This window comes from Ursus maritimus, unplaced genomic scaffold (genome assembly GCF_017311325.1).
Source record: "Ursus maritimus isolate PB19 unplaced genomic scaffold, ASM1731132v1 scaffold_8, whole genome shotgun sequence".
NCBI lineage: Eukaryota > Metazoa > Chordata > Mammalia > Carnivora > Ursidae > Ursus > Ursus maritimus.
Window position 1 is genome coordinate 78,838,833 of NW_024426996.1, and position 26,341 is coordinate 78,865,173.

At 59.7% G+C, this 26,341-nt stretch overlaps 1 protein-coding gene across 9 annotated transcripts in view; it reads right to left on the minus strand.

Annotated features, from left to right (window-relative positions):
• Nucleotides 1-26,341, minus strand: part of ABLIM2 (actin binding LIM protein family member 2) — a 143,737-nt gene that overhangs the window by 24,889 nt on the left and 92,507 nt on the right. For 2 of the 9 annotated variants that reach the window (XM_040625371.1, XM_040625369.1), the window contains exons 10-17: nt 25,503-25,649; nt 22,995-23,027; nt 21,270-21,390; nt 19,339-19,437; nt 12,677-12,778; nt 12,188-12,241; nt 5,868-5,920; nt 5,045-5,183 (exon numbers count right to left, since the gene is read on the minus strand). In XM_040625371.1, the coding sequence (XP_040481305.1) occupies nt 5,045-5,183; nt 5,868-5,920; nt 12,188-12,241; nt 12,677-12,778; nt 19,339-19,437; nt 21,270-21,390; nt 22,995-23,027; nt 25,503-25,649 (748 nt within the window). Of the gene's footprint in view, nt 1-5,044; nt 5,184-5,867; nt 5,921-6,944; nt 7,065-12,187; nt 12,242-12,676; nt 12,779-19,338; nt 19,438-21,269; nt 21,391-22,994; nt 23,028-25,502; nt 25,650-26,341 lie in introns of all 9 variants that reach the window. The other 7 variants (XM_040625373.1, XM_040625370.1, XM_040625376.1 and 4 more) reach the window with 4 other exon arrangements.

The following is a 26,341-nucleotide window of genomic DNA, read 5'->3' on the forward strand; positions in this document are numbered from 1 at the left end:
TTATCAGGCAGAAAGTCCCGGGTCTCAGTTACCCACTCGCATCTGGGAGCTGAGGACCTGCAGGGACCCTGCTCCTCGCCTGTCAGTCCAGCTGCGGGCAGCTCAGCCTGGATGTCCAGTCTCCCACTCCACGTGAAGACCCAGCCTGTACTCTCCTTATCTCTGAATGAAGCTGCCTCCATCTACCTGAGCCGAACTACCCCCATGCCATTCCTGATTCTGGCCCCCCCATTCCCCTCCATCTGCTCACACGTGGTCCTGCCATTCAGACCACTCAAGGGGTCTCCTCGCCACTTAGGTGGACGCCCCAATCCCTTGTGCTTAGCCCAGCAGCCTCCAGTCCATCCTTGGTGAAGCTGCCCATCCTTCTTTTAAAATATGCAGAACGGATCACCTCACCTGCCCGCTCACAGCCCTACATCGCTGACCTGCCGCCCAGCAGACAGAGTGGCATCGTAGCATCATATGCCGACCAGCTGGGTCCGGGCGAGTCCCTCTTCTGCCACCCCACTGGCTTCCTGTTTCCCAAATGGCCACACTGCTTCTTGCCTTGGCATGCCTGGACATGCTGTTTGTGCTGCTTAGAACATCTCCCGAGGGGAGCCTGGGTGGCACAGCGGTTAAGTGTCTGCCTTCGGCTCAGGGCGTGATCCCGGCATTATGGGATCGAGTCCCACATCAGGCTCCTCCGCTATGAGCCTGCTTCTTTCTCTCCCACTCCCCCTGCTTGTGTTCCCTCTCTCGCTGGCTGTCTCTATCTCTGTCAAATAAATAAAATCTTTAAAAAAAAAAAAACCAAAACATCTCCCGAGGACACCTCCCCCTAGCAGCCCCCTAGGATGCCCCCCAAGGACGACCCCTAGGACACCCTTCCAAGACACTGTCCCCCATCCTGGATGATAGCAATCGCTTCCTATGGTCTTTCGTGCCCCCACTCAGGCCTGTCGAAACCTACATCAGATGAGGTCAGGGCTCTGCCGGGATCCCTCCATTCAGAAGCCAGGCTGGAGTCCTCCCCAGGTGACCGAGTCCTCCATGACCCTGTGCATCGTCACCTTCACCCCTACCGCGCAGCCCCTTGCCATCCTGCACCCCCACCAGGCTTCCCCTGAGCAGCCTCAGTGTTCGAGCCTACACCCCCGTTGAGTCTTGCTCAGATCCAGTCTCCCTGCCCTGACCGTACTGAACACTGCCCCCAGCACCTCCTGGGCTCCTTACCTGAGGGGCATTGACGCACACTTCCTAACTTTGTTGTGATCTCAGCCCCCACCCCACTAGCCCGCCGGCCTCTCCGGGCAGGGATGTCGTCCCCTGCTCAACCCCGGCACCCGCAACAGTGCGGTAACACAGCAGGCGCTTGGGGAGTATCTGGTGAGTGTGGGGCCTTGTCCTGCCTGTCGCGAACGAGGAGATGGCACTGACGTGCTGCTTCAGTCCTGGTGTCTGTGGGTTCTACCCCTCGGGGCCGCGGGGCAGACCTAAGCCAGGCGCGCGGCCGCCACCGGGTATTCTCACGAGATCGGCACACAGCCAATCACGGTGCCTCGTTCTTTCACTCGTGGACTAGGAAATGTGGGAATGATTTTTGTCACCCCCCCGAGGACTGACAAGGGACGGGCCGTTTGTGACCAAGCCTCATGCCCCGCGAGCGCTGGGAGGGAGCTAGGGCCGCAATCCCGAGCCTGGCCCTGGGCCAGACCCCCAGCAGTGTTGGGCAGCAGGTGGAGACAAGCATGTCCCATCAAACACAAGACTCCACAGGGAGGGACACAGAAGGTGACGCAAAAGCCAAAGCCATGGGACCACCATCTGTGCTGCCTCAGTTTCCAGCCCTCCGCCAGCCCTCTCATGTGCTGGAGCCTGAGGAATGCCCTGCATCTTTGGAAGCCCTGGGCTTTTTCTAGGGGTCACTGAGTCCTCTGGGCAGGGTCCCCAGCCAGCTGGACCTTTGTCTTCTGGGGGAGGGGCCCTACATCACCTCGTGTTCTTGTGGGGACAGTGAGTCTCATCCTGGGAGGCTCAGACCCTCTCTGCATAACAAAAACTCAAGGTCACCCCTTCCCTGTGCAGAAATCAGGCTTGCTGGTCACTGAGCACGTTACGCACAGTCCTAATAAGGCGCGAGTGCGGGCCAAAGAGAGTCACAGTCGTCCGATCCGACGTGCGTGTCAGTGAGGCCCTCTTCGGAGGACGATGTCACCACAGCGGCTCATGGCCGCTGCTCAATCATCTGCCCGTCCGCTGGGGCAGGGGGACTGGGCCACACTCACCTCTGGCTCTCCGCTGCCTAGCACTGTGCCAGGCACATAGTAGGTGCTCAATATATGTGTGGTGGAGGGATGGATGAATGACCGAATGATGAGCCCAGGCCCGCGTGAGATGTGCCGATGGGGTCATGAACGGGATGAGTCGCGCCCCCGCCCCATCGGCCCACGGAGGCCCCGGGCGGGCGGTGGTGGGCTGCACGGTGCTCGCTCCCGTTGGTGTCTCTGCCTCTCTCAGCTCCCTGCACGCTTCTCCAGGGGCAGGGGCGGCTCTTGTCTTCTCGGCGCCCCCTTGGCGCCCCACACAGCGTCTGGCACAGAGTGGGCGCTCAATAAATACCCGTTGAATTTAATGCATCTCAATTCAACAAACATTTATTGAGCGCCCACTGTGTGCAGTGTCACAGTCCTACCCTCCTTGGGCGCGCTACAGATGGTGTCCCAGGGTGCAGGTGGGGGAGTGCCTTGCCGCGTGCAAATGCTCTGCTCAGTAGCAGTCGTTTCCAAATGGAACTGGTGTGCGTGGGCACACGGTGGGAGCTCCTCGGGGAGAGTGAAAGGAGCCCCGAGGAAAGAGGGTGCGTAACCCTCAGTTTAGGAGCCCTGCCCATCCCGCCCCGGGTTCTCGACAGGCCAGCACGCAGCAAGGCACGCGTGATGTAGGCGTGAGCAGTAGCTGGGTCCCGGCTGCTAGTCCCACGCACACGGGTGCACCAGGCAAGGTCTTCAGGACAGAGGTAACGGCACAGCGGCAATGGCTGCACGGTGGGTTCCCCCTCAGAGGAACCAACATGGGAACAGCGTAGAAAGCGGAGGAATGACAGGACTGTCATAATCGTCATAAGCAAGCTCCGTGAAGGGGAAGGCCGCATGCGCACATGCACACACACGCACACACGCGCACACACGTGTGTGCGCACACGCTCGTTTGCACTATGGAGGAATCTCCCCCGTTAGAATGTGGATTCTGGCAAGTGAGGCGTTTCTTGCCAGACAGGTGCGCCCTGGGGAGAAGCACCGGGACCCCCACTGTGGCTGCGCGTGCCGCTAGTGACAGGGAGACAACAGCGAGGGCGAGGGGACGGAGCCGAAACAAGACCTTGCAGGTGTGTGACTGGCCAGTCAAAACAGCACGCACAGCCTGGGGGCCTCGTGGGGGGTCTCCCGCCTACGGGGCTCCTGGGATGGCCCTGGGCACCTGGTCCCAGCACGTGCAGGCGAGGAGGCTGTGCACTGGGGCAAAGACAGCACACACAGGCGACAGGGCAGGTCAGCGGCACGGAGGGGGCCCGCGGCCAGGCTTCTCCCCACGTGGTGCCCCCCCGCAGGTGGGCTGCAGATATAAGTAGGGATCCCTGGGTCAGCGGGAGGTGGGGGGGCCTAGCACCACCCAGCAAGGGGAGGACGGGAAGCCATAAAAGGCCACCCTGAGGTCCTCAGACACTCTCTTCCTGAGAGTTCCTGGGCCCCATGGGTAACATGACGATGCCCCAGGTCCGGGACAGCTGCCAGGGAGCTGCCTGGCAGGTCCGCCTGTGACCAGTCCTGGACCCGCACCCGCCTGCGTCCTCCCCGCACCTGCCGCAGGAGGGGTGCTGCACCGTGGACGAGTCACTCGGGGGACTGTTCTGGCGGGGTCTTCCTGCAGTGGCACCCACCCCGTGTGCCAGCCCAGAGAGCCCCACGTTCAGAGTGCTGCTCCCCCGGCGGGGCCGAGGCACAGGGGCTCACGAAGTCGGCTTGCAAACATTGAACATGAAACAGCGCCCCTCTGCTTTGCTCCAAGCTCTTCTTCACCAACGGCAAGGCCCGGCCGCCCCTCCTCTTCCCACTGAGCGCGCCCGTGTGTGCGACCGGTTCCAGTTCTTAGTCGCGAGCATGAGGGTGACAATGGTCGTCTGTTTGCTGAGCACCTACTATGGGCAGGCAGAGTGCTGGCCGCACACACGTGTCACCGCCTCTGTCTCTACAGACCCGGCTGGGCGGACTGGCGGAGCTGAGGCCTGGCGGCGGGACGCGTCCCATCGGGGTGAGCCCGGATTTGAGCTCGGGCCTGTCTCACGGCCACACCAGCCTCTGCGCTCCGCCTTCTCGCACCCCTGTCCGCCCTCCACGTCCCAGCTCAGCCTCACGCGTGCCCACAGGAAACCACCTGCTGGGACCCAAAGACGATGTCCGGGTCTCCTGAGGGCATCACACCGTTGCGGGCTGTGCTTTTCCCCTATAATGTGCAATTCTAAGCACTATGTGGAGCATTGCCCTACATCTGAAAATCCCTCCTAATTCAGCCCTTCTGACCCCCAGAGTCAGGCAGCGGTCCCTTGTCCCCATACTCCCTGTGGACGGGATGTCCCCGCTCCCCGGAGCCTGGCCCAGGCTGAGTGCCGGGTGGCTGTGCCTGTCATCGACTCCCAGTCTGGACTCACCCGCCTGGACCATGCTTACATCTGCTCTGGAGGGAAACGGGCCCCCCGCTTTCCAGCCTGGCAGCCCGGGAGACCTTCTTTGCAATAGAACCCAGGAGCCCTATTTGGCTTTCTGGGCTCTCGGCAGCTCTGGAGCATTCTGGGTGACACATTGGCATGCCCACGAGTAGCACTCGAGCTAACCACATCCGGGGGAACTCAAACAGAAAGGGTCCGCTCTCCTACCTGTTTGCTCCTTAGATTTCTTAACAAGCAAGGCTGGGGTCTGGGGGATGGGTTCCAGATTGTGGGGCCCCCTTGCTGCGAGGCCTCTCATGCCACAGTTACAGCTCCTTGCTCAAAAGAACCACTCACGTGAGTAAAAGCTGTCCCCTTGCATTGTTTGGAGAGTGTCTCTATCAGTCCCACTACTGTGGGACAAAGACTGGCTGTCTAGGTCTGGAGAGTTTGTTCTAGTGTCTGCATCCCCCTTGAGAATCAGCCAGCTGGTCTTCTGCCGAGAGAGAAAAAAAAGCCACGTGAACACTGAGACCATCTGCAACGGGGCTGTCCTGCGCTACAGATGAGGAGACAGGGTCGGGGGAGGTCAGGGACCCAAACGGCTTCTCCTGGGGGCGCACGGGGGAGCCAGGCATGGGCTCTCCCTGCACACACCTTCCTGCCTTCAAGGCAAGCCAGGGGCCCTTGCCCTCCCTCAAGCCAGGGCGGGACACTCTGGGGGCCAAACTCTGCCCATAGAGGCGCACCCCTGCCTCCACACATTGCCTCTGGCTGCTTTCCCAGCAGAGCCGCCCGGCCCCCAGAGCCTCACTCTTTACCCTCGGACCCTTTACCGGAAGCCTCTGCGCCGCCTGATCCGAGCCAGCACCCGGATGCCCCTGGAATGCACTCGGACTCATTTTCCTTTCTTTTCACAGACATCGCCCTGGTGATGGAGCCGTAACTGGGTTATAGGGGCGTGGAACGAGGACGGTGGCAGGAGGCGTGCTAGTCCCAGGTGGGAGGAGGCAGCTGGCGGGGCCACCTCTGAAATCTGGTCCCTACTGCGTGCGGCCTCGTGGGGCCCATCCATAGCAGAACGCGAGAGAGGGAGCCTGAGCTTTCGGCTGGGGAACCCCCACAGAACCAGACTGGCTCTGGGCAAGGCTGCGCTCCACCAGACCTGCCCGTGCATTACCTTCCTGTTATCCTGCTCGAAAATTCCGTCCTCTCCATCCGGTCGCCTGACGGCTAGAAGGGAAGAGGCGGCTTGTCAAGGAGATAGACCATCTCTTCTGAGCATTCCCGCCACGGTTCCCACTTCACCTCGTGCTCAGAAACAGAAAGGAATCAAGCCAAGGTGCACAGTACGAGAGCCTTTGCAGGGCGGGGGCAGGACGCACTGGAGAAGCCCACGGGAGGCCCACAGGCCGTGGCCATGCACCCTCCCTCGTGACGGTTCTTCGAACCAAGAGCAGGTGTGCGAAGAGACACGGTCTTAAAACTCCGGCCAGCCCACCCCCCGCACCCTGAGATCGCACCGTGTGTTCAGACGCAGCCACTTGGCATTTTCCAGAACACACTCTCTACTTCCCCAGTTTAGCCCTAAAGGAACAGGAGGGTCTGGCCCACCAGGGCCTGCCGTGTCCGACTCAGCCGGGTGCTTCACAGGCACTCCTGCGTATCCCCATGCCACCCCGTTCACAGATCGGGAGACTGAGGCTCAGAAACATGACACGTCTTGCTCAAGACCAGGCACAGGGGGTGGCAGAGGCTGACACGGGAACCCACGTGGTCTGTCTCCAAAGCCCCCCCCCCCCGCCGTTGGTCCCCTCACTGCCTGCCGCCCACAAAACACAGAACATCAGTGAGTTCTGCCACGGAGAAAGTCCGTGAAGAGAGGTAAAGGAGGTCTGACCTACAGCCAGAGGTGACCGCAGTGGACCGGGAGGGGCAAAAGCTCACTTCGCCGCAGCGTGTCCACCACGAATGCTAGCTGGGGCTGAGCGGTCAGGTGTCTATATTCTCCACTGGCCTTTTTGTTTTGGTGGTGGGGGTGGGGTGGTCACCCCACGGGGCTGACGGTATCTCCAAGCACGTAAGGTCAAGTACATCACATGAGGGCATCCGGCAGTGCTCCACGCCCAGCTGAGGGCTTCCCGTACTAAGCCACGGGCCCCATGCACGGAACAATGAAAGGAAAACCCAGGCTCCTTCCCCACCCACCACGGAGACCGAGGCCACAGTAAGGACACGCCAAGGGTGGGCTCCTTACCTGCAGCCTTCAGAGGGCTTGGACCTTCGAGCCTTTTGGAGCACCCTGCCTTGTGCACCACCAAGGACAAGACTGACATCAGGCCCGAGAGCTTGGAAATTGGGGATTGGGCTACAGGACCTTGACAAGATAAGGTCACAGTTNNAGAGCGGTCTGGATACACTGATGTTTTGTTACTCCCGACGGCTGTTTCTCCTTCTTCCAGGAGAGACAGTGATTTAAAATAAAATGAAAATAAAACCCTGATCTCTCCACGGGCAGAGCCTGCGTGAGAGGCGTCGTGATGGACAGAGGCAGGGGACAGGACGGCTGCATGCCCACCGTCCAGGGCTCGCCTGTGGCCTAGACAACAGCGGTCGCCAGGAAGCAGAGCCCTGAGGGTCTGGCCACACATCCGCCGTGACTCTAGGCGGCCACCCAGCAAGCTCTGGGGACGATCAGGCCAGCGGGGACTTGGAGCTCCAGAGCACAGCCACTGTCCCACCCAGAGAAGGCCGCCAGGGCCAGGTCCACTGGTGACCGTCAGGGAGCGTACCCCTGACAAGCCCTGGGTGGCCCCCAAATGGACCACTAGAGCGGAGGTAATTTGCAAGTACAAAGACAACAAAGGGCTCTTTGGGATATGAAATCCCAGCCCTTGGAATTCAGGCCGTGGGACCCAAAGGCCACCCTGGGTTTGAGGACTTCACACAGCTGAGGGCGACCGGTTGGGCCAGACCTGTTCTGGCTGTGGAGCCACCTCGGGGCTCAAGAAATGCCCCGCCCCCTGACGGGGAAGCTATCCCACCAGGACTGAGCAAGTTTCCTCTGCTCTACCAGGAGCGTACGACTCAGCCACATTCAATCACCAAGGGCTTTCCAAAGGCCAAACGTGCCAGCCCACGCCACACACGACAGAGGCCCAGACGTGGGAGCAGGGGTGGGAAAATACAGCATCTGGCACTTTGTATTATATGCAGCCTGCTTCCTGAACAGCTCCGAGCCTCAGTTTCCTGATCTGTGAAATGGGCAAATGACGCCCACCCCCAGGTTGTGAGGACCCCACGAGGTAATGCGTGTAGACGCTGTAACACGCCAGGAGCCCGGGTCCGCAAATGAGGAATGAGCAAGAGAATAGCCCTGAGTCGAGTGGGCAGCATGGTGTCTCAGTGTCAGGAGAAGAAAGATCAATGCAGGACGACCCAGGAAATCGGCTCGAGTGTGTCTGTCCCAGCAAACAAGGCAGTGCCCTCCGAGCCTGGATGCATCTGCCATGAGCAGCCCTCCGGGGAGAGCCCCGGGCTCCTCTGTCGGAGGCATCACCAGGAGACTGGCGGGCCTCTAATGTTCTTTCTAGACTCACAGCCCACCGGCCTTCCCTTTCCTCCCGTCCCAAGACAGGACCCCAAAACCAAAATGAGACTTGACCCTACCACAGAGGAATCTCAGGGAGACACGGGAGTTTTATACCAGGGACCAGAGGAGCAGCGTGCGTGCCCCACGGGGCCCCGTCTGCTGACTGGTTTGCGGGGGAGGATGGAGCAAGCGCCCCTCCGCTAGCGGACAGCGGCAGGTGCGGGGTGAGCTGTCATCTCCTGCTTCCGGGCCCGGGCATCCACTGCCACGGCTGTCGCAGAGCTGCCCTTTGCTTACAGGTGACATAGCTAGCCCTGTCCCTGCATCTGGACACTCTGCTTCCTGGGGGGTGTGGGGGGAGGTGATCTGTGTTTCCCTGGAATTCACTTTGAGCTGTCTAAAACGTAGCACAGCGTCGCTCCGGCGAGGGGCTCCTACCACTGGAACGCTCCTGCTCCACGCCCACATCACCCAACGCCCACAAAGCCCGAGAGCGAGGCAGCCTCGAACCCACTCTCGGGGTGGAGATGGGGAGGGGCCATGTCGGGAACCACGCCTGCCTCACCAAAGTCAGGGGCCCCCCCACCGCGAGCGCCTGCAGACATCTCGGTCCTCTCTGCACTCCATGTCCCGCCGCTCCCCGCCTGTCCCATGTCGGTCCCCAACTATGCAGGAAAGGGCTCTTCCGCTCCTGTCCTGTCCTGCCCCCCTCTGTTTTCAATTTTCCACTCACTTCCTTTTGCTTCCTTTCTTCTATTTTTTTCTTACTATTTTTTTAAAAAGTCATTAAATCATAACCAAGTAGAGCTGGAACTCATATAGTACAAAACGTGCTGTTGGGACCTAAATACTGCACAGCGAGAGCAGAAGGGTCAGGCGCCGGAGGTCAGGCAGACCGGGGCGTGACACCAGCTGGGCCCTAGAGCAGCCACTTGTCGGCCCCAGTCTCAGGCTCCTTGCCTGAGTGGTGCCAACCTCAGAATGGGCCAGCGGGTGACGTGCTGGCAGCTGTGGGGCGCCCGCACAGAACGGGGATGCCCTCACGACAGCTGCTCAAGCGTGAGCCCCCCTTGTCCTCAACACCAGCGCCCCACTGCAGGGCCGGCAGGAGGCCACATCAGCGCTGGAGGTCGCGTCCCCAAAACAGGAAGGGGACACGAGCACCAGAAAAGAGTGATGCTGATTAAGAAAACTTTCCATGGGTTGGAGAGAAGGCACCAAGAAGCAAATGCATTAATTAAAAACTATGCTTTTTAAACTGGTTGGACATATGATCTTAAACTAGTTAAATGGCCCAGTAATGAAACATCAACGTCCATTGTCTCGAGACAGGTGGAGATCAACATAGTGGCTTCTCAAGTGTCTCCCCCGAGGGACGACTCGGGGGTGACTCTGCTGAGTGCGTGCAGGTGCACATGCACACGCCTGCTCACACAGGCGTGCTCTCACACTCACACGCTCACACTCATGCTGTCTCACACACGTTCACACATGATCTCACACACATGCTCTCATACATGCTCACACACATGCATGACCTCACACGCTCACACACATACGCACATGCTCACACATGGTCGTACACACATGCTAGCACACTCACACAGGCATGACCTCACACGCTCACACACATGTGCACACGCTAACATGCTCACACATGCATGCTCACACATGGTTGTACACACATGCTCTCACACAATGCTCTCACACATGCTCGCACATGCATGCTCACATGCACGTGTGTACACACACACACGCACACACACTTCTGACAGGATGTGCTCCACCTGGGATAGAGGAAATCTTATAAAATCAAAACATCTCAAATATAGCAGGAACCAACAAACAACCTAACACAGACGTTATTTTTGGAGCGTTCCCTAAGGAAACCTGGTAAAGGACGGAGCACACACTCGCCGAGCCCCCGTCCACAGCCCATTTCCATTCACAAAGGACAGGCTGTATTCACGTTTACCCCTCGAACGTGGCTGGATGCAGGTGGAGAGTAGGTACTCTACAAGGTCTACTCGCTAAAAGAATCAGTATGCCAGATTTCTGAAACGATAAATGGGCTTCAGTCATTGCTCAGCGTTCAGCCATACAGGACCTCCCTTGCCTTTGGATAGGAGAGGACTTCATATCCAGTTTAAAAACAACGCAAGGGGGGCGCCTGGGTGGCGCAGTCGTTAAGCATCTGCCTTCGGCTCAGGGTGTGATCCCAGGGTCCTGGGATCGAGCCCCACATCAGGTTTCTCCGCTGGGAGCCTGCTTCTTCCTCTCCCACTCCCCCTGCTTGTGTTCCCTCTCTCGCTGGCTGTCTCTCTCTGTCAAATAAATAAATAAAATCTTAAAAAAAACACACAAGGATTCACGCTGATGACAGTAAAATAAAATGTCTCCATTGAACAATTTAGTCAAAGGACTTAGGGCTGGAAGCTCTTTGTCTTAGATCGGGCTTGTTCAGAAGGTGCTGAACAATTTCATAATCTGATTTACTGCATCCTCTGCTTTCTAAGAGGCCGGCCCCTCTTACAGCACAGGCGTTAATTACATGTCTGAGGTTCATAAAAGGCCAAGACAGCCAAGGCCACTTGTGACAAGCACAGAACACACATCTTTCCATGCAGGCGTGAACACGGGCACCCTGATGGTAAGATAGCACTCAACATGGCTGCTCCTTCCTTCGCCTGGGTTTCAGTCTCCCCACTTGAAGCAACAAGGGGCTGGTCTGGACAATCTCTAAGAGCTGTAGGGTCTAACTGGCCCATCCCTCTCTGATCCCTCCAGAACATCTGTGCTCCAAGCTTCCCTAGCTGAGAGGGTAGAGTCACTGCGTCCTGGGTCCCCGAGAGCTTAATCCATCCCTTTCTTTCTTGGGAAGAGGAAGAAATGCACAAAGCACAGGGCCTATTGCACTCAAGGAAAAATCAGAAATTGTGTTTGTATAATCAGACCACTGATTAATCAGTAAGTCACAGAAAGCGTGCTTTTGTAAGGATTCCTAACAGCGACGTGGTTGTGGACGGGGGACGTGGCTGTTTTCTTTGGGGGCATCTGGACCAGGACTTTAAGTATGGGAATTTCTCTTCCCGTCTCCCCATCAGGTGCACAGCACTTCACAGTTTAGAACATATTTCCACATTCGTTACTCCACCTGGTCTCATAACCAGCCTGTGAAGAGGGCAAAGTGGACGGATTGGTCCCATTTTGCAGATGAGGAAACAGAGGCTCAGGATGGTGAAGCCACATGCCCCAAATCACCCAGAAATTCCATCAGGAAGCACAGGAAGACCTGGAGCCTTCTGGTTCCTGCTCCATGGCTCCAGCCACCTGCAGCCCATGCACCTGTCCCAGGCCGACTCAGAGCAGAGGTGGGCGGTCACCTCGGAGAGGGAAACCAGGGGCTGAGAGCCCCCCTCACTGCTAGGCCTGTTAGCCCCTATTTGCTGATGCAACAAAACTCTCTGGCTGAAGGCTAGCTCTTCACTCTCTCCTCAGAAATTCCTAAAACACAGGAATGAATGACTAAATCTGGTTTGTTCTGTTTTCCAAAATTCCAGCTGGGTCGGGTTGGGGTCCAGGAAGCCTTTGTCCCTGAGCATGTCGGCTGACGTCAGTCTGGCTGTGTCCCTCAACGTGGCATAACTGAAGCCCCGGAAACCCGCCGTCGGTGATGAATTCCCACCCCAGGCCCACCGACGAGAGTGTTAGCCTCGGCTTTGAGCACACAGCCGTGTCCTGACTCAGACGTGCCCTCGTGGTCTTTGCTGCCGAGGCCCTGGGAGCCCACTAGTGAATCTGCCCTTTCTCCCCATCCCCGATCGGAACACAGCAAAAGGAAGCATCCAGAAGCAAAGGGGTGCAACAGGCATGCAGGGAACACAGCAGCAGAAGAGATCCGACTGTACCATGCTGTTTGTAGATAGGGGGTTTCCTATAGATGTTATCTTTTACGCCAGTGTCTGGGAAAGAAGAGAGAGAAGAGGAGAAGAGCGAGGTGAGCGAACACACTGGCTTCTAACCCGCTGCTTCTCCAAAGCAGCCATTGGCCACCAGATTCCAAGTGACCAGATAGGCTCACAAGCGACTGATGCCTGGGACCCACACCTCAGACAAGCATCACCCAGCCCAAAGCCAGAACCTAGTTCAGGGGGCGCAGGGAGGGAGGCAGCTAGAGTGGGCAGCCGGCCGGACAGCACCTTCTCTCCAACACATTCCTGGGAGGGCAAAAATGTCTCCCTGGTGTTTGTGTGGCTTTGGGGGAAACTCCAGTGCACGCCAGCGGGGGGTGTGCAAACCCTCAGAATTGGGGGGGCTGCCGAGAGGGTCGGGAATCAGCAGTTCCGTGCAATCAGACGCTCGGCGTGGCAAGCCCAATCACGCGTCTGGGTTCCTACCTGGGACGTGGAAGTGGCGAGGCGCCTGCTGGTAGGTGCAGGGGGGAGGCTTGCTGTCTGAGAGCACCGAGAGGCTGGGGGTGCTCCGGCCACTTTCACTGCCTCCAGACGGAAGAGCAAAGACAGGTAGAAGAGAGGAAGGGGAAGGCAAAGGAGAGTACGTCAAGTAGGAATGCTGGTTCCCAGTGAGCACCTCTCCCCTGGCTGGTGGAGCCCCGCAACGCTCTGCCCAGGGAAGGGAGGGTGCCCCCCACTGACACTTCCAGACTGGGCCCCGTGGCTTGTTAATCCAACCTCGAGTGGACCTCTTCCAATGGCCCCATTGCAAGGAGCAGTAGTTCCAAGGGCAAAGGGCTTGCGAGTTGCTAGTTCGTGGGAAGGTCGGCTTGGCTCGGCTGACCCCACTCTCCTCGGGGTGCACAGCTGGTCTGCCATTTAGCCCCGGCCAGTGCTTGAACCCAGAAAATTGCAAATTCACCAAAACTGAAGCCTCCCTCCCTCCGTACCCTTGTGTAAAAAGATGCCACTTTCTTGGAGAAGCCACAAATCAGTCAGTCAGAACAGGGTTACAAAATTGGTCCCCAAAAGCCCCTGAGTAGGATTTTACCAGCTACGGGAGAATGAGAGCGAGTTGGGATTAATCAGCTACCACGTTCCTAAATAAAGCTACTTCTGGCAAATTTAATGAAAAGATTTCTCCAATTCTGGCTCCAATTTCTCATCCCATCTGGATTTGTAATCTCTGTGTTCTGATCAAGGTTGGATTATCAAGTCACAAATTTAGACGGCCATAGTTTCCCGGGTGACCCCCCCCCCCCCACGCACCTATTTAAAGAATGACACGATAGACAGAATGCAATGGCATCGAACACTTTGGATGATGGGGTTTACAGCTCATTTTAGCAAGACACTCCTAAGGCACCCCTCATTTCCTCTCCCGGTAGCCCCAGGAACCCTTCTGCTGGCAAAGGGAGGGGCCCTCCTGACTAGGAAGGAGCCCCTGCGAGTTGCAGCTGCTCAAAGCAGCAGTGCCCTGATTGATCCGGCAGGGAAACCGCCCTCCCACGGGGCTAGATGCGGACTGGAGGGCGCAGGAGGCGTGGGCTCAGAGCGCGCTGTTGCCTGGGTTGGGCGCACCGGGAACCCGGGAGGCCACGGAGGGGCAGGGGTGGGCACTCAGCCTGAGCAGGCCACCACCCGCAGCCCAAACCGGGCTCAGACCACAAAAGAGCTGCTGACCACAGCCCGGAGCATCCAGCCTCCTGAGCCTGGGAGCCAATTTTGCCCGTCAGCGCTGGTAGAACTTCAAGCCTATGACTGTCCCCCTGTCGCCGTGTGAACCCTGCCTGCCCCGAGCCACACCCCCTGTGCCGCACACACCCAGTCCAGGCTCCTTTCTGCAGCTCCCTGGGGAGCGGCAGCTTTCGGGCTCTTTCTGGGGGAAATCGTCGCATGTGCACATAAAGGAAACCACAGATGGCCAATCGGCTCTACCAGCAGCGGCTGTGACGGGATCCATCCCCAAGGGCAAAGAAACACGGCAGAGGTGCAGGCTTTAAAATATCTCCTTGCACAGGCTCTGGAACAGCCGAGGACGGCCCACTGCGGGTGTCACCACTAAGCCTGGTGTGCTCCGGGCTCGGCCCGGCGAATCCGGGAGGCTTCGTTCGAACAGCTCACTTCCTTCTGCCAGACGTCACGCGCCCTCGTCCACCCAGCTCCTGCCCAGGTGGCTGCAGACGATGGGACGTGTGGCAGGGCTCCTGTCCCCCCAGTCCCCAAGCTTACAGTGCAGTGTCCTCCTACAGCCCAAGCAACAGCCTGTGTGTGTGTGTGTGTGTGTGTGTGTGTGTGTGTGTGTGTGTGTTGGTCTCTGGGGAGCACCCACAGTGCTCGGCAGGTCCTCATGGGGCCTGAGACCCAGGGGCAGCTGGGGACGCAGACGCAGAAGCAGGGTCCACGACGCCCAGCCACACCTGCCGTCCAGGACCACAGAGATCACCGAACTCTGGCCCCCTGCTCCCAGGCTGAGACGTCTCTCCTCGCATCCCCTCCTCCCAGCCTCCCTACCCCTCCCCACCCCCAACAGAATCTCCTTTGCAATCCTCCCCACTTGTCAAGACCCTTCCTGGGTCAAGGCCCTGGTGCAAAGCCTCCCTGAGAGACCCAGGCACCGCTGACCCTTCCCCTGTCTGGACTCACTGGGTCACCTCATCGTGATAAAACACACGGGTAACATCAACCCCCCGCAGGGCCCCTTGTGGTGCTTTGCTCACATGAGCTCACGGAAATGCCCACAGCAGCCCCGCAGGACTCACGGCACCCTGGCCCCCTGCTGCAGGAGGGATGGGGCTGGGATGGGCCGGGGTCCCGGTGAGGCCCAGCTCCGGCCTGCTCGCTGTGCCACCCGCAAGGCTCCAGTCACTGCCCCGGGGCCAGCTTCCTCCCTGGGCCTCAGCAGCGAAACCCCAAACCACCGATGTCGCCACGGATGCGGGGAAACCAGAGGAGAGACTGGCTGTGTGGTGACGTTGAAAAGAAGCCCCTGCTGACCAGGCTCTCAGGGCTCTGGGGGCAGTTCGGGAAGGAGGTCGGATTCTGACCTCCACGGCTGGTGGGGGGAGGGGCTTCTTCTCCCTAAAGCTGAAGCAGGTGGTTACTGTGCAGCGGGTCAGGCAGTCCCGGGCGTGCAGCCGTCTCCCCGTGGGTAACCGCTCCGTCACCGCCGTGCGTCGTCACCTTGGTGTGGGCTAAAGGCCACCCTTCAGATTCTGCATCCCCTCCCCCGTCCCAGGATCCCATCCGGTCATCATGGGACATGTCCTCCCAGCTTCGCAGGCCCCTCTGGGCTGAGACAATTTCTCAGACTTCCCTGGTTTTCGATGATTGTCGTGAGGAGTCCTGGGCAGGTGTTCTGTGCGGCGTCCCTCCGTGAGGACTGGTCTGATTATTGCTCGTGCTCAGACGGGGATTGTGGGTTCTCGGGAGGAAGACCCCAGGGCCGCAGTGCCCTCCCGTCCCATCAGGTCAAGGGCACCTGCCATCGACGTGACCGGTCTCTGTGATGGTAACCTTGACCCCCTGGCCGAGGTGGGGTTTGCCAGGCTTCCCCAGCGCACAGTCCCCCTCCCAGCCCTCCCACTCCATGCCCTTAGCAGACAGGTCACCGTGTACCACGCACACCTGGGGACTGGGTGGGGGGCACTCATTGAGGGTGACATGTCCACGTAAGTCACTGGGAGCTCTCCTGCTCTGGAGACTGTCCCTCCTCCCTCATTTATTCACTTGCTCATTTCTTTATATATGTCAGCATGGACTCGCGGGCCCTCGTCTCACTCACTGGGTGACAATCCAATGCCCATTATTCATTCTGCTCTTCAATCGTCCCAGCTTTGCCCTGGGTCGGCTCCTGTCGCATCTGCTCAAGGTGGCCAAGAAGAAAAGCCAGCTCCCATCCGCGTGCAAGGTCGTGTTAAGGACGATGAGCAAGACGTGTGTGGGTTCTCACGTGTGCAGCGTACCACCACGGGCCGTCCGAGCCTTGACCACAACCACCCAGTAAGGTGGACGGCCCAGGGACTGGGGCCAGATAAAGAGGTGTCTCTGGGGCACAGCGAGTGAGTGGGAAGCAGACCCTCACCTGAGACTCTGCGCCAGCAGCCCCTTCCCTCCCCTCCCCTCCCGCCACGTCGGGGAGTCTCGCTGGTCAGTAAGCAGCCCAGTGAAGAGGTCCTGGCAGCACCGCCACCGCTTGACCTTCCACACCTGCCTGCTCCTTAACAGGGGAGAGGCCGGGCTTAAGCCTTACACTGCCTCAGAAGACATACAGGGGTCTGAAATTCATACTAAAGTGCTAATGACTGCCGCCAACACTGATGCTGCCTGCCGGTTTTGGTAGGGGGTGGCCTTGGGCATTGAGACACGGGGGGAGGAAGGTGTGTCTGGGATGGGGGTCCAGCAAGGAGGGAGAAGGAAAGCAAGGGGCCCCTGTCCGCATCTAGCTGGGTCAGGGCAGGTATCGGCTGGGGCGAGGGTACGGCTCTCCTTGGGGAGCCCTCCACCCACGCTGGCTTTCGGAGGGTAATCTCCACCTAGAGGAGCCGAAGATGCTAAGGGTGCCACAAGGAGCGGCCAGGAAAGGCTTTCCCGGGGAGGGTGGGGGACCCCGGGGCCGTGACCACTGGGAGGAGGACAGGCCTTTGACACAGCGGCTGCTGAACACCCCTGGGCTGGATGCGCTAGGGCGTGCGGTCGACTGGGAACCTCACGCAGAGCACAGGCTCCCTCCGCGCGGCTGAGGGTGACTCAGGCCCCATGGGCGACACGGCTGGTGAGCGAGGGCCAACTCGGCTCTGCCCCACGGGGCTTTGGGATCTCAGGCCAGCATCATCGTCTGAGCCTTCGTCTCCTCTGGGGGGAGTCCTGTAAACGGGCTGGGCACTCCCCAGGTCCCAGATGGCCCTGGAAGTTGGGTGTGGGGCAGAGCCGTGGGGTCAGGGCTCCCCTGCATCTGACCCAGACAGGAGGGCAGGGGCTTTGTCTGACTCCTGACAAAGGGAATGGGCGGCCAACGCAGCCAGGAGGGAACGCGGGCAGACACTGCATCCAAGGCCGCAGGACCCACACAGGGCCGGGGACTGTGCTCCTGCCCCTGGGAGAGGCCCTAGGCCAGGCTCCGAATGGTTTCTGAATCATATTTTGGTGGGTAGGGGGTAGAGCCTGTCTGCATGGTGTCCCCCACCATGGGGTGGAAGAAGGGCCGTCCCTGCTCCTGCCTGAGGGCAACCGGCTGTCTCTCCCTCTGCCCCTCCCTGGCCTTCCCTACGAGGCTGAGGAGGGGGTGCTGGTCCCCCTGACATGCCTGGAGCGGGCATGCTGCAGGTCTAAGTCACCGCCCTGGGGCCCGCCCTTGGCTGAGGGTCCATGCTGGCTTTCCTTACCCTGGAGGGGTAAGAACTTGAGGGACAGGGTTGCAGGGTCTGCTCTGGCCCCAGACCCCAGCCTAGACTCGTCTCGGCCAAAGGGATTCCCCTTGTGGTCCGGCCAGCACCCAGGGGCCACTGGAACAGCAAGGCAACCGCGGCACAGACGGCAAGTGTCCTGTGGCCGGGCCTCGTCTCCGGGCCACCCCTCTTCCAGAGCCCCCAGGGGAACAGCCACACCCAAAGCAGAGCCATGGGGGGTCGGGGGAAAGCTGTGTGTCCAGGGGCCTTTGGACCCGTGAGCCAACGAAGAAGAGGCATCTCCTTGGTGACCTGCCATGACCCGTCTACTAGCCAAACTCCCCCTGGTTTGCATGGAGTGCTCTGTCGGCTCACAGGACACGCACAGGCCCCACGGATGCTTGTGGCAGGGCCTTGCTGGCTGCTTTCCTGCTCAGGGGACGCACCATGTCCAGCTTTGCTGCTTCTCAAGAGAAACGGTACATCCAGAAGAGTCAGACTCTGAGCTGTCCGGACAGGTCCCGAAGCTCGGGGGCTCTGCTCTCCATAGACCGAGGCGGGGGGCGGGTGGGGGGCACGTAAAGCAACCAATGGTGACATATGTAAGGGAACGTACAAGTTCTACGAGCCCCGTCTGAGACCATCAGACGGGAGCATGGGCCAGCTGTGCTTGGCTCGCCTCCCGGTCCCATCGGGAGGGACATGCCCCACTCTGCAGCTGTCCAGAATGGGGGGCTCAATGCCCCTCCGGGGGACATCAGTGAGAACATCGCTGCTGCTTCCTCTAACGCCCGGAGCGTCCTGCTACAGTGTCTCGGGCCACTAGGGCTGCATAACGAAGCGCCAGACATGGATTTCTTAGAGCTCGGCGGCTGTAAGTCCCAGATGGAAGTGTGGCAGGGCTTGGTTTCCAGTGGGAGCCCTCCTCCTGGCTGGCAGACGGCCACCCTATCCTCACATGACCGTGAGGCCCTTCCTCTGAGCACACGCAGAGATTCCAGTGTCTTTTCCTCTTCTCATAAGGCCCCCGATCTCACTGGATCAGAGCCTCCCCTTAGTGACTTCATGCAAACCTAACGGCCTCCTGAGCCCATCTCCAGATGCAGTCATGTGGGTGGTTAGGGCTTTACCATATGGATCTTGGGGACACAATCAGTCTGTACCCTATCGGAAACGAGCTTGGCCATTTTCCTGGTATGACTGGTGTACAATGTCTGTGCAGGGATGTGGAGGGCAGGTGGGTCTGTGCCCCGGGAGGAGGCAGGAGCTGGAGCCCTGCAGGGTGTGCGTCCAGCCCCGGCCACCATGAGCCCCGAGGCCCCAGACAAATCACAGCCTCCTCTGCTTTTGCCCCTGATAACGGCTGCGAGCGGTCCCTGTGCCCCGCGGAGCTGACGTGGGAAATCAAAGGGGTTAACGGGAGAGGGCTCTGGGAACAAGGCCCCAGGCTTGGCGCAGGGGAGGGAGCTCCTAGCCTCCTGCCCCTCTCACTGGGCTCCTCACTACTCACTCCTTCCCACAGCAAGCTCCCTCTGTCCTCGTCCCAGGAACATTGACACAGCAACAGAAACAGGGCTGGACCCACGAGACACACAGCGGGGAGCACGGGCAGAGACACAGGGCTCGGGGAAGCCATGCGGCGGACACAGGACAGCAAGACACAGACACGTGGCCGGACGCCCTGCGAGTGCCCGCGGCCCACAGCACTGAGCACCTTACCTCGGAAGTAGGGGATGTAATGATGTCTGAACACGGAGGTAGGGCTTGGGTGTTGGGACAGGGACAGGCAGCTACTGGTACCAACACTCACAGTACCAGCTGCGGGCAACAGAGAGCAAGTCAGTGTCCACCCCGGGCTCGCTGGCCGCAAAGCCACAAAAGATTCCTAGGCCCCACCGCGCTAGGAACGTTTGTGCTTCCTCTCCCGAGGAAGGCACCCCTTTCTGAGGCACCTGAGGGGGAGCCACCAAATAGGCTTTAGACCAGTCTGCTCCAGGTTCCGAGGGAGGAAGCCCGGCCCTCTGAGGGACAGGGTGGCAGCCCTGGCCCCGGAGCCCAGCCTGTCCCTCCACGCGGGGGCTCCTTGGCCTCAAAGACAGGTGGAGAGCAGCTGGCCAGACCAGGGCGAGCGTGCACCTGACGGGCACCTGGCCTCGTCCCGCTGAGACACATCGTGGCTCTCTGAGGTGAGCACCTGGCCAGGCACAGCCAACAAGCCCAGATGACCCGCGATACGGTGGTCGGGGGTCAGGAGAGGGGCCCTCGGAGCGGGCGCTGGAGGAGGCTGACTGCCCCTCACCCCTCACTCACCTGCTCACCTGCTCGCTCGTCAGTCACTCATTCACTCACTCACTGGCTCTCTTTCACTCACTCACTCTCACTCACACACTCACTCACACACTCACACACTCACACACTCACTCACACACTCATTCATTCACTGGTTCACTCATATGCTCAGTCACTCACACAGTCGCTTGCCCACTCACTCATTCACTCACACACTCATTCATTCAGTCATTCATACACTCATTGGCTCACTCATTCACTCACTCACTCACTCATTCACACACTCATTCATTCATTCACTCACACACTCACTGGCTCACACACTCATGCACTCATTCATTCACTGGCTCACTCACTCACTCACTCGCACACTCGCACACTCACTGGCTCACTCACACACTCGCTCACTCGCGCACTCACGCACTCACTGGCTCACTCACTCATGCACTCATTCATTCACACACTCACGGACTTGCTCACTCACATACTCCCTGGCTCACTCACTCGCTCACTCATTCATCCACTTTCCACTTACTGAGCAGGACGTTCCAAGAACATTGCAGGGAGTCAATGAAAATAACTTTGCAAATGAATGAGTTGATTTTTCCACGAGGCTGCGGAACTTAGAGCGGTAGCCTGTGGCCGTGGAAATGGAGTCATGCAGCGGCTGGCCAAGGAGGAAGAAGCTTGGGAAATCCCTCACAAAGGCAGTGTGTGCATGGAGTGTCCCTGGGGCTGTGACACACCGAGGGCAACGATGAGTTTTCGAAGCTCAGGGTGAACAGTACACAGCTGGGCACCAGGCAGGGAAGGAGGCGGGCTGGGGGTAGAGGGCACCTGCCCCGGGTGTCTCCCTCCCGGGAGGGGGCGGTAAACCTCACCAATGTTCCCACAGGGATGGCTGTCTTCAGGGCCACCAACCCGGCTACAGGGGAAGAGTGCCATCAGATATTCTATTTGTTGGCCATCGGTACTGCCCTCACAGCTCAAACCCTCCCAGACCCCGAGAGCCCGGGACTAATGGACCTCTGGGCTCCCACATTTATGCTCCTTTAGCTTCCTGACGTCTCTTGCGACCGAAACATCAGCTAGATTCTAAGCGCTCGCTGCTGCCTGTGTGTCTCACCGGCCGGCTCCTCTAACCAGCAGGGTAACCGGCTGCCTCTGCAGCGGTCCTCTCCTCCCAACACAAGGGGCCAACCTTCGTGGACACGTGACCTGGCCAGGTTCTCCCATCACTCGCTGGCCATCCCACACCCGGCCTGTCATTTTTCCAGTTGTGTAAAGGAAGAGAGTCAGAAGAGGGAAAGCAACAAGAAGTATGGCTTCGACCGGGGCAAAGAAGCCATGGGGCTAAGTACCTGGGCGGCTGTGGTGCTGGGGCGACCGTGAGGTCGGGGTGTAGCGCCCGAGGCTGACCGACCCGGTGGAGCTTGGGCTGGAGGTCCGGCACTGCTTGTACGAGCGGTCATCCTGGTCCCCCTGGGAGGGAAGACAGCCTGGTAAACAGCAGAGTGGAGGGCATTGCCCGCCCCCTCAACACACATATGCACCCTCCTCCCGACATTCGCCCTCTGGACCAGAGAGGCTGACTCAACGTGGCCCCAGGACGAAATCTTCTGCTCCTGCCAGGGCCCCCCTAAAGAGCCAGGTAGGGGCCTGGCCTTGTGCCAACACTCTCTGTGGCCTGAGCACGGCCCCAGCACCCCCCGATCCCAGAGGGCAGAGTCTCCAACAGGCCTTCCCTATGGCTGGACTCCCGAGGAGGTGATGAAGGCACCTGGCTCCCCCTGTGCCCCTCAGTGCCCCTCCTGCCCCACCCTTCCCAGCACCCAAGGTCCTTTTTGAGATCTTTGAGAACCGTGAGATTCTGCATTCTCCCACACAATGGGGGCTCCCAGGTATGGGAAGTAGGAAGGCACCCCTCCCAGGCCCAGAGGCCCGGTTGAGTCAGACCCACAAACATAGGCCCACAAGACTCCATTCAAGTGAGATGAGCAATAGTTTGGAACGGTCAGAGCAGGAGGCAGGTGGCGTGAGATGGCATGACATGGCAGTGTGGGGGAAGTGCAGGCTGCTGGGCCCGCCATGGCTGGGTACGCTGGCCAGAGTCCTGAGATAGCCGAGCCCGGCAGCCCACCGTGGGGTGGACGCTGCTGATTTGCCCTGGAGGCCAGCACAGAGATGAGCACAGGAGAGGGGAGAGTCTGGGTCTGGCGCTCATGGCTCTCATGCTTTCTGAGCCAACCTTCTGTCTCCTAAAGCCTGTCCTTCCGCAAACCCAGCCGAGCACTGTCCTCAACGCCTGCCCATGCTCCCACCTCCACACTTTGCTCAGGCCAGCCCTCATGCTGGGATCGCACCCGCCAGCCATCACCTGGCTTCACCCTGAGCCCACCTGGCCCGTCCCACCCATGGCAATGGGCACTCTGTCCCCAGGAGTGGTGGCATGTCTGGGCACCCTCCGCACAGCCCCATGGGCCAGCTTCCACCCCACGGCATCCTGCCTCCTCACTTAGCCTGGCCGGGGGGCTGGCCGGCCACATGTGGTTTTCGAAACTCGGCACTGATGGCCACTTGCCCGGTCTGGTTGGCACATTCCTGGATCTGAAGTTTCAATGCCCATGCAGACTGGAGTCTGATTGGCACCTGCCCATACCACTGAGTGGCTCTGAGAAACAGGAAGACAGAGCTGCAGGCTATAAATGCCACTTGATAGAGAAATGCTTTCGGAATATTCACCTGCGAGGATCTGGGCACCCTGTATGTCCCACTCAGAGGAGCACGAGGTGGGCCCAGGCTAACCCAGGCTCCTGGGTGTTTGCTCTACAGGAGGCCAGGAGCCAGACCTCGAGAGGGCCATGTCCCACGTGTCGCCACGGCAGGGCCGAAAGGTGCACCATGGAAGCATGCAGATGAGACGTGATTATAAAAATAACCAACCCAGGACGGCACTTCAGGCCACTGAGGACCATGGGCTCAGAGCCACAGAGGCCCTCCTAGGGGTGCCGTGGGCGGCTATGTTTATAACCCGGGCGGCAGAAGCATGAGCAAGAGGGGGTGTTGGCTGGGGGTCAGGCAGTTACCTCCGTCGGCGTTGGCGAGAGTACCTGCGGGGACTGTGGATACAACACAGAGAGCGGCCTGTTAGGTCACTTGGGGGGGGGAGTACAGCACAGGGCACAGACATGTCCTCACGCCCAGACCCTCCTCCAAACGGGAAAGGAACCCCATGAGACACGACGCAGGATTCCAGAACTTTCTTTTTGGAGAAATACAGTCTATGGCATCCCAAGACAGGGGTCCCCAGGACACTTCTTTAGGCCAACCCTGGAGTGTGCCTCCACGACAGCCCACCCTGACGTCCACTGCTCTCACACGAGGTTATATTTTCCAAAAGGAAGACCATCAGTTCGGGGTGTGGGGTGGCGACATCCTCTGAGCCCGGCAGCCTTGGTTTTCTCCAGAAAGGAGAGACGAGGGGCCCACAGAAAGGAGGGCCATTCGGGGCCTCAGGGTTTGAGGCTCCCCTTCCCCGCAGAATGGAAAGGGAAGGAGTCCCCTAATTTTCCCTTTTCACTAAAGGGGAGACTGAGGCTCAGAGAAGTGACAGCAGGTCCCCAAGCATCCAGCCTGCTGTTCTTTTCCCCGCTGCACCCCTGCACTGGTGGCCAGTTGCCGGAAGGCTGACATCCCAGAGGAGGGGGCAGAGCCGTCCAGGCCTGAGGCCAGCGTCTGCTCAGCTCAGTGCCTGACCCTCCTTCTGGGGCTTCCATGTCCCCACTCCATCATTTGCCCACAGAAGGGTCCCCATGGAGACCACCACACAGGCTCCAGCCAGCGTGTGGCAAGGCCGGGAGAGGGGTGAGCACTCGAGGCCCTGAGACTGGGGAGCGAGGGGACTCTGACACCCCCGGGGGATGCAGGAGCCAGTGTGGAGGCCACAGTGACCAGGGCTGCCCCGGCCCAAGTCCCACCTCTGCCTTGGTGAGCCACCCGGCCCAGCATGTCTATCCCCTGAGCCTCGTGCCCTCATCTGCAACCCAGGACACTTGCTGCTACGGTGCCGGGCCACGAGCCACGGATACACAGGAAAGTCCAGTGTCCACACAGAGTGAGCAGGCCTGAGGGGTGGGTGACGACCCGCACGGTGGTGACCCACTCAGCCGTGGCAGTGTGACCCGCCAGGGGACGGAGGGACGCACCCGTGGTTCACAGACAGCGCACCACTGGGTGGGGAGGGGCATCAGAGACTGTGTGGCTCAGAGTCGGCATGTGCCACACAATGCTGGGCTCTGTGTGTTTGCTGACACTCATGGAACCCTGGGAGCAGGACTGAGGGTGACAACGCCCCACACCCACGTGCATGTGTGGCGCCCCCTGGCCCCAGGGCTCCAGGGCACTCACAGCGGCACTACACGTGGCTGAGGGCGCCGTGAGCCAGTCTGCACAGGAAACTCAGGCTCCAACCGGGGGTGGGGGGGTGGCCCAGGGCTGCCGACGCGGGGACGGGAACTTGAACCCAGGCCTCTAGCTCTGGCTCCCGTGGCTTAGAGGAAGCCTGAGGGGCAGTTACGGAAACAGACAGCAGGTGATCTTTGGGGCAAAGAGGCCTGGACTTGTCTCGACTCTGCCGCTGACCATTTGGGGGAGCTTGGCCAAGCCAGCGGACCTCTCCGACCCTTGTGCGGTGCTGTCCACCGGCGCTCAGACCAGACGCCGGATGATAAAGCCCCACGCACAGCTCGGGCACGTGGTAGGTCGGGGCAGGTTGGGACCCATCCTTGTCCCGCCTCTTAAGGGGGCTCGTCGCCCAGATCCTCTGGGTCCCAGGTGACCCCTGTGGCAGGAGGCAGCCAGGAGGGGCGCCTGCTGGCTGCTGAGCAAGGGAAGTGGGGTCCTTGTCACCTCCTGCCCTGCCTCGGGGTCTGCGGCAGGGCCCAGCCTCTGTGACAGCAGCCCACGGAGCATGGCGCCCTGAGACTCAGCCCCATTTCCGGAGAAGCAGACAGGAAGGCCCGGGGACACATGTGTATGAAGGTCCTGGGTTTTCCTGCCCTGGGGGTGCGCCTATGCTGGGCCACCCACACGTGGACGGCACACGGGCTCAGGCCACCAGCTGGCAAATTGCACGTCCTATCTATCCCAGGTACCCACAGCCACACTCGAGTCTCAACACCACCAAAGAGCAGGGAACATCAGGATCGGACTCCACGTGAGCTGGAGGGGAGCCGCGAGAACGGAGTCACTGGGGAGGGACACGCCCGTGGAACACTAGGGAATCCGTCGTGTGTGGTCCAAACAGGTGGTCAACGCACGGGACTCACGAGACAGGGGGGCAGGCCAGCTTCTGAGGGTGGCAGCTCTCCTCCACCCTGCGTATTTCCTAACCCCTCCCCCATTGAAGGAGACCCTGCAGACTCACCCCTTCAGGGGCCACCTGTGCCCGCAAGGGTGGGGGCAGAGCCCTTGGAGCCTCTTGAAAGGGGATGCACAGAGGCCATCAGACGGGATTACAGGAGGCCGAGGGTCAGAGGGGGCGGAAGCAGACAGGGCCCTTGCCGTGGGCACACTGCCTGCCACGGGGGCCATACCTCGTGACAGCTCTGCCTGCCCGCCACCGAGTGGCTGATGTACGGCGAGTAGGAGATCATGTCGGGGCGGTCGATGTTGTAGATGGCCTTGCTTTTAGGAAGAGCAGCCAAGTCCCTGTAGTCGAGAATCTCATCGCCCAGCTTCGCCTGGGAGAGAGAGCAGAGGGCACTGTAGACTCCCAGACCAGGGGCAGCAGGTGCTCCGGCAGCCCTGTGGACAGCGGGGCCCAGCCCAGGAGCCACGCTCTGTGAAATGGGGTGAAGAGGCAAAGGCACACGGCGGGGGGCCTCATGGTCACATGGGCCTGGGTCCCTCAGCCCCACCATGGAAGACCACACACTCCTAAGGAAGTGTGTTCTCTAAGCCTCTACTTGTCTCCCTGCAGAGTGGGACAGATGGTTGCACAGGACAGCCCCAGGGTCAAAGAGGTAGAGCCTGTCACCTTCCTGGCACAGAGCCCAGCAGACAGCGAGACTCAGCCCATGGCCTAAACATACCTACATGCATCTATGCGTGCACACACACAAACACGTGCAAACATGCACAGATGCGAATGCACACGTGTGTATACGTGCACGTGGATACATGGATGCATACATATCGGCACATACAACATGCATATGCATGTGCACACAGAGACCCATGTGTGGATACATGCAGTTGGCACATGAAAACACATGCATACACAAGCACACGTGCACACACATGCCTGCATACATAAAACATGTGCATACACAAATGGCACATGTAGGCACTGAAAGTCGCAAGCACATACACACGTGCCTGCACGCAAACACACATGTTCACGCATGTGCACACATAAGACAGATGCACACAC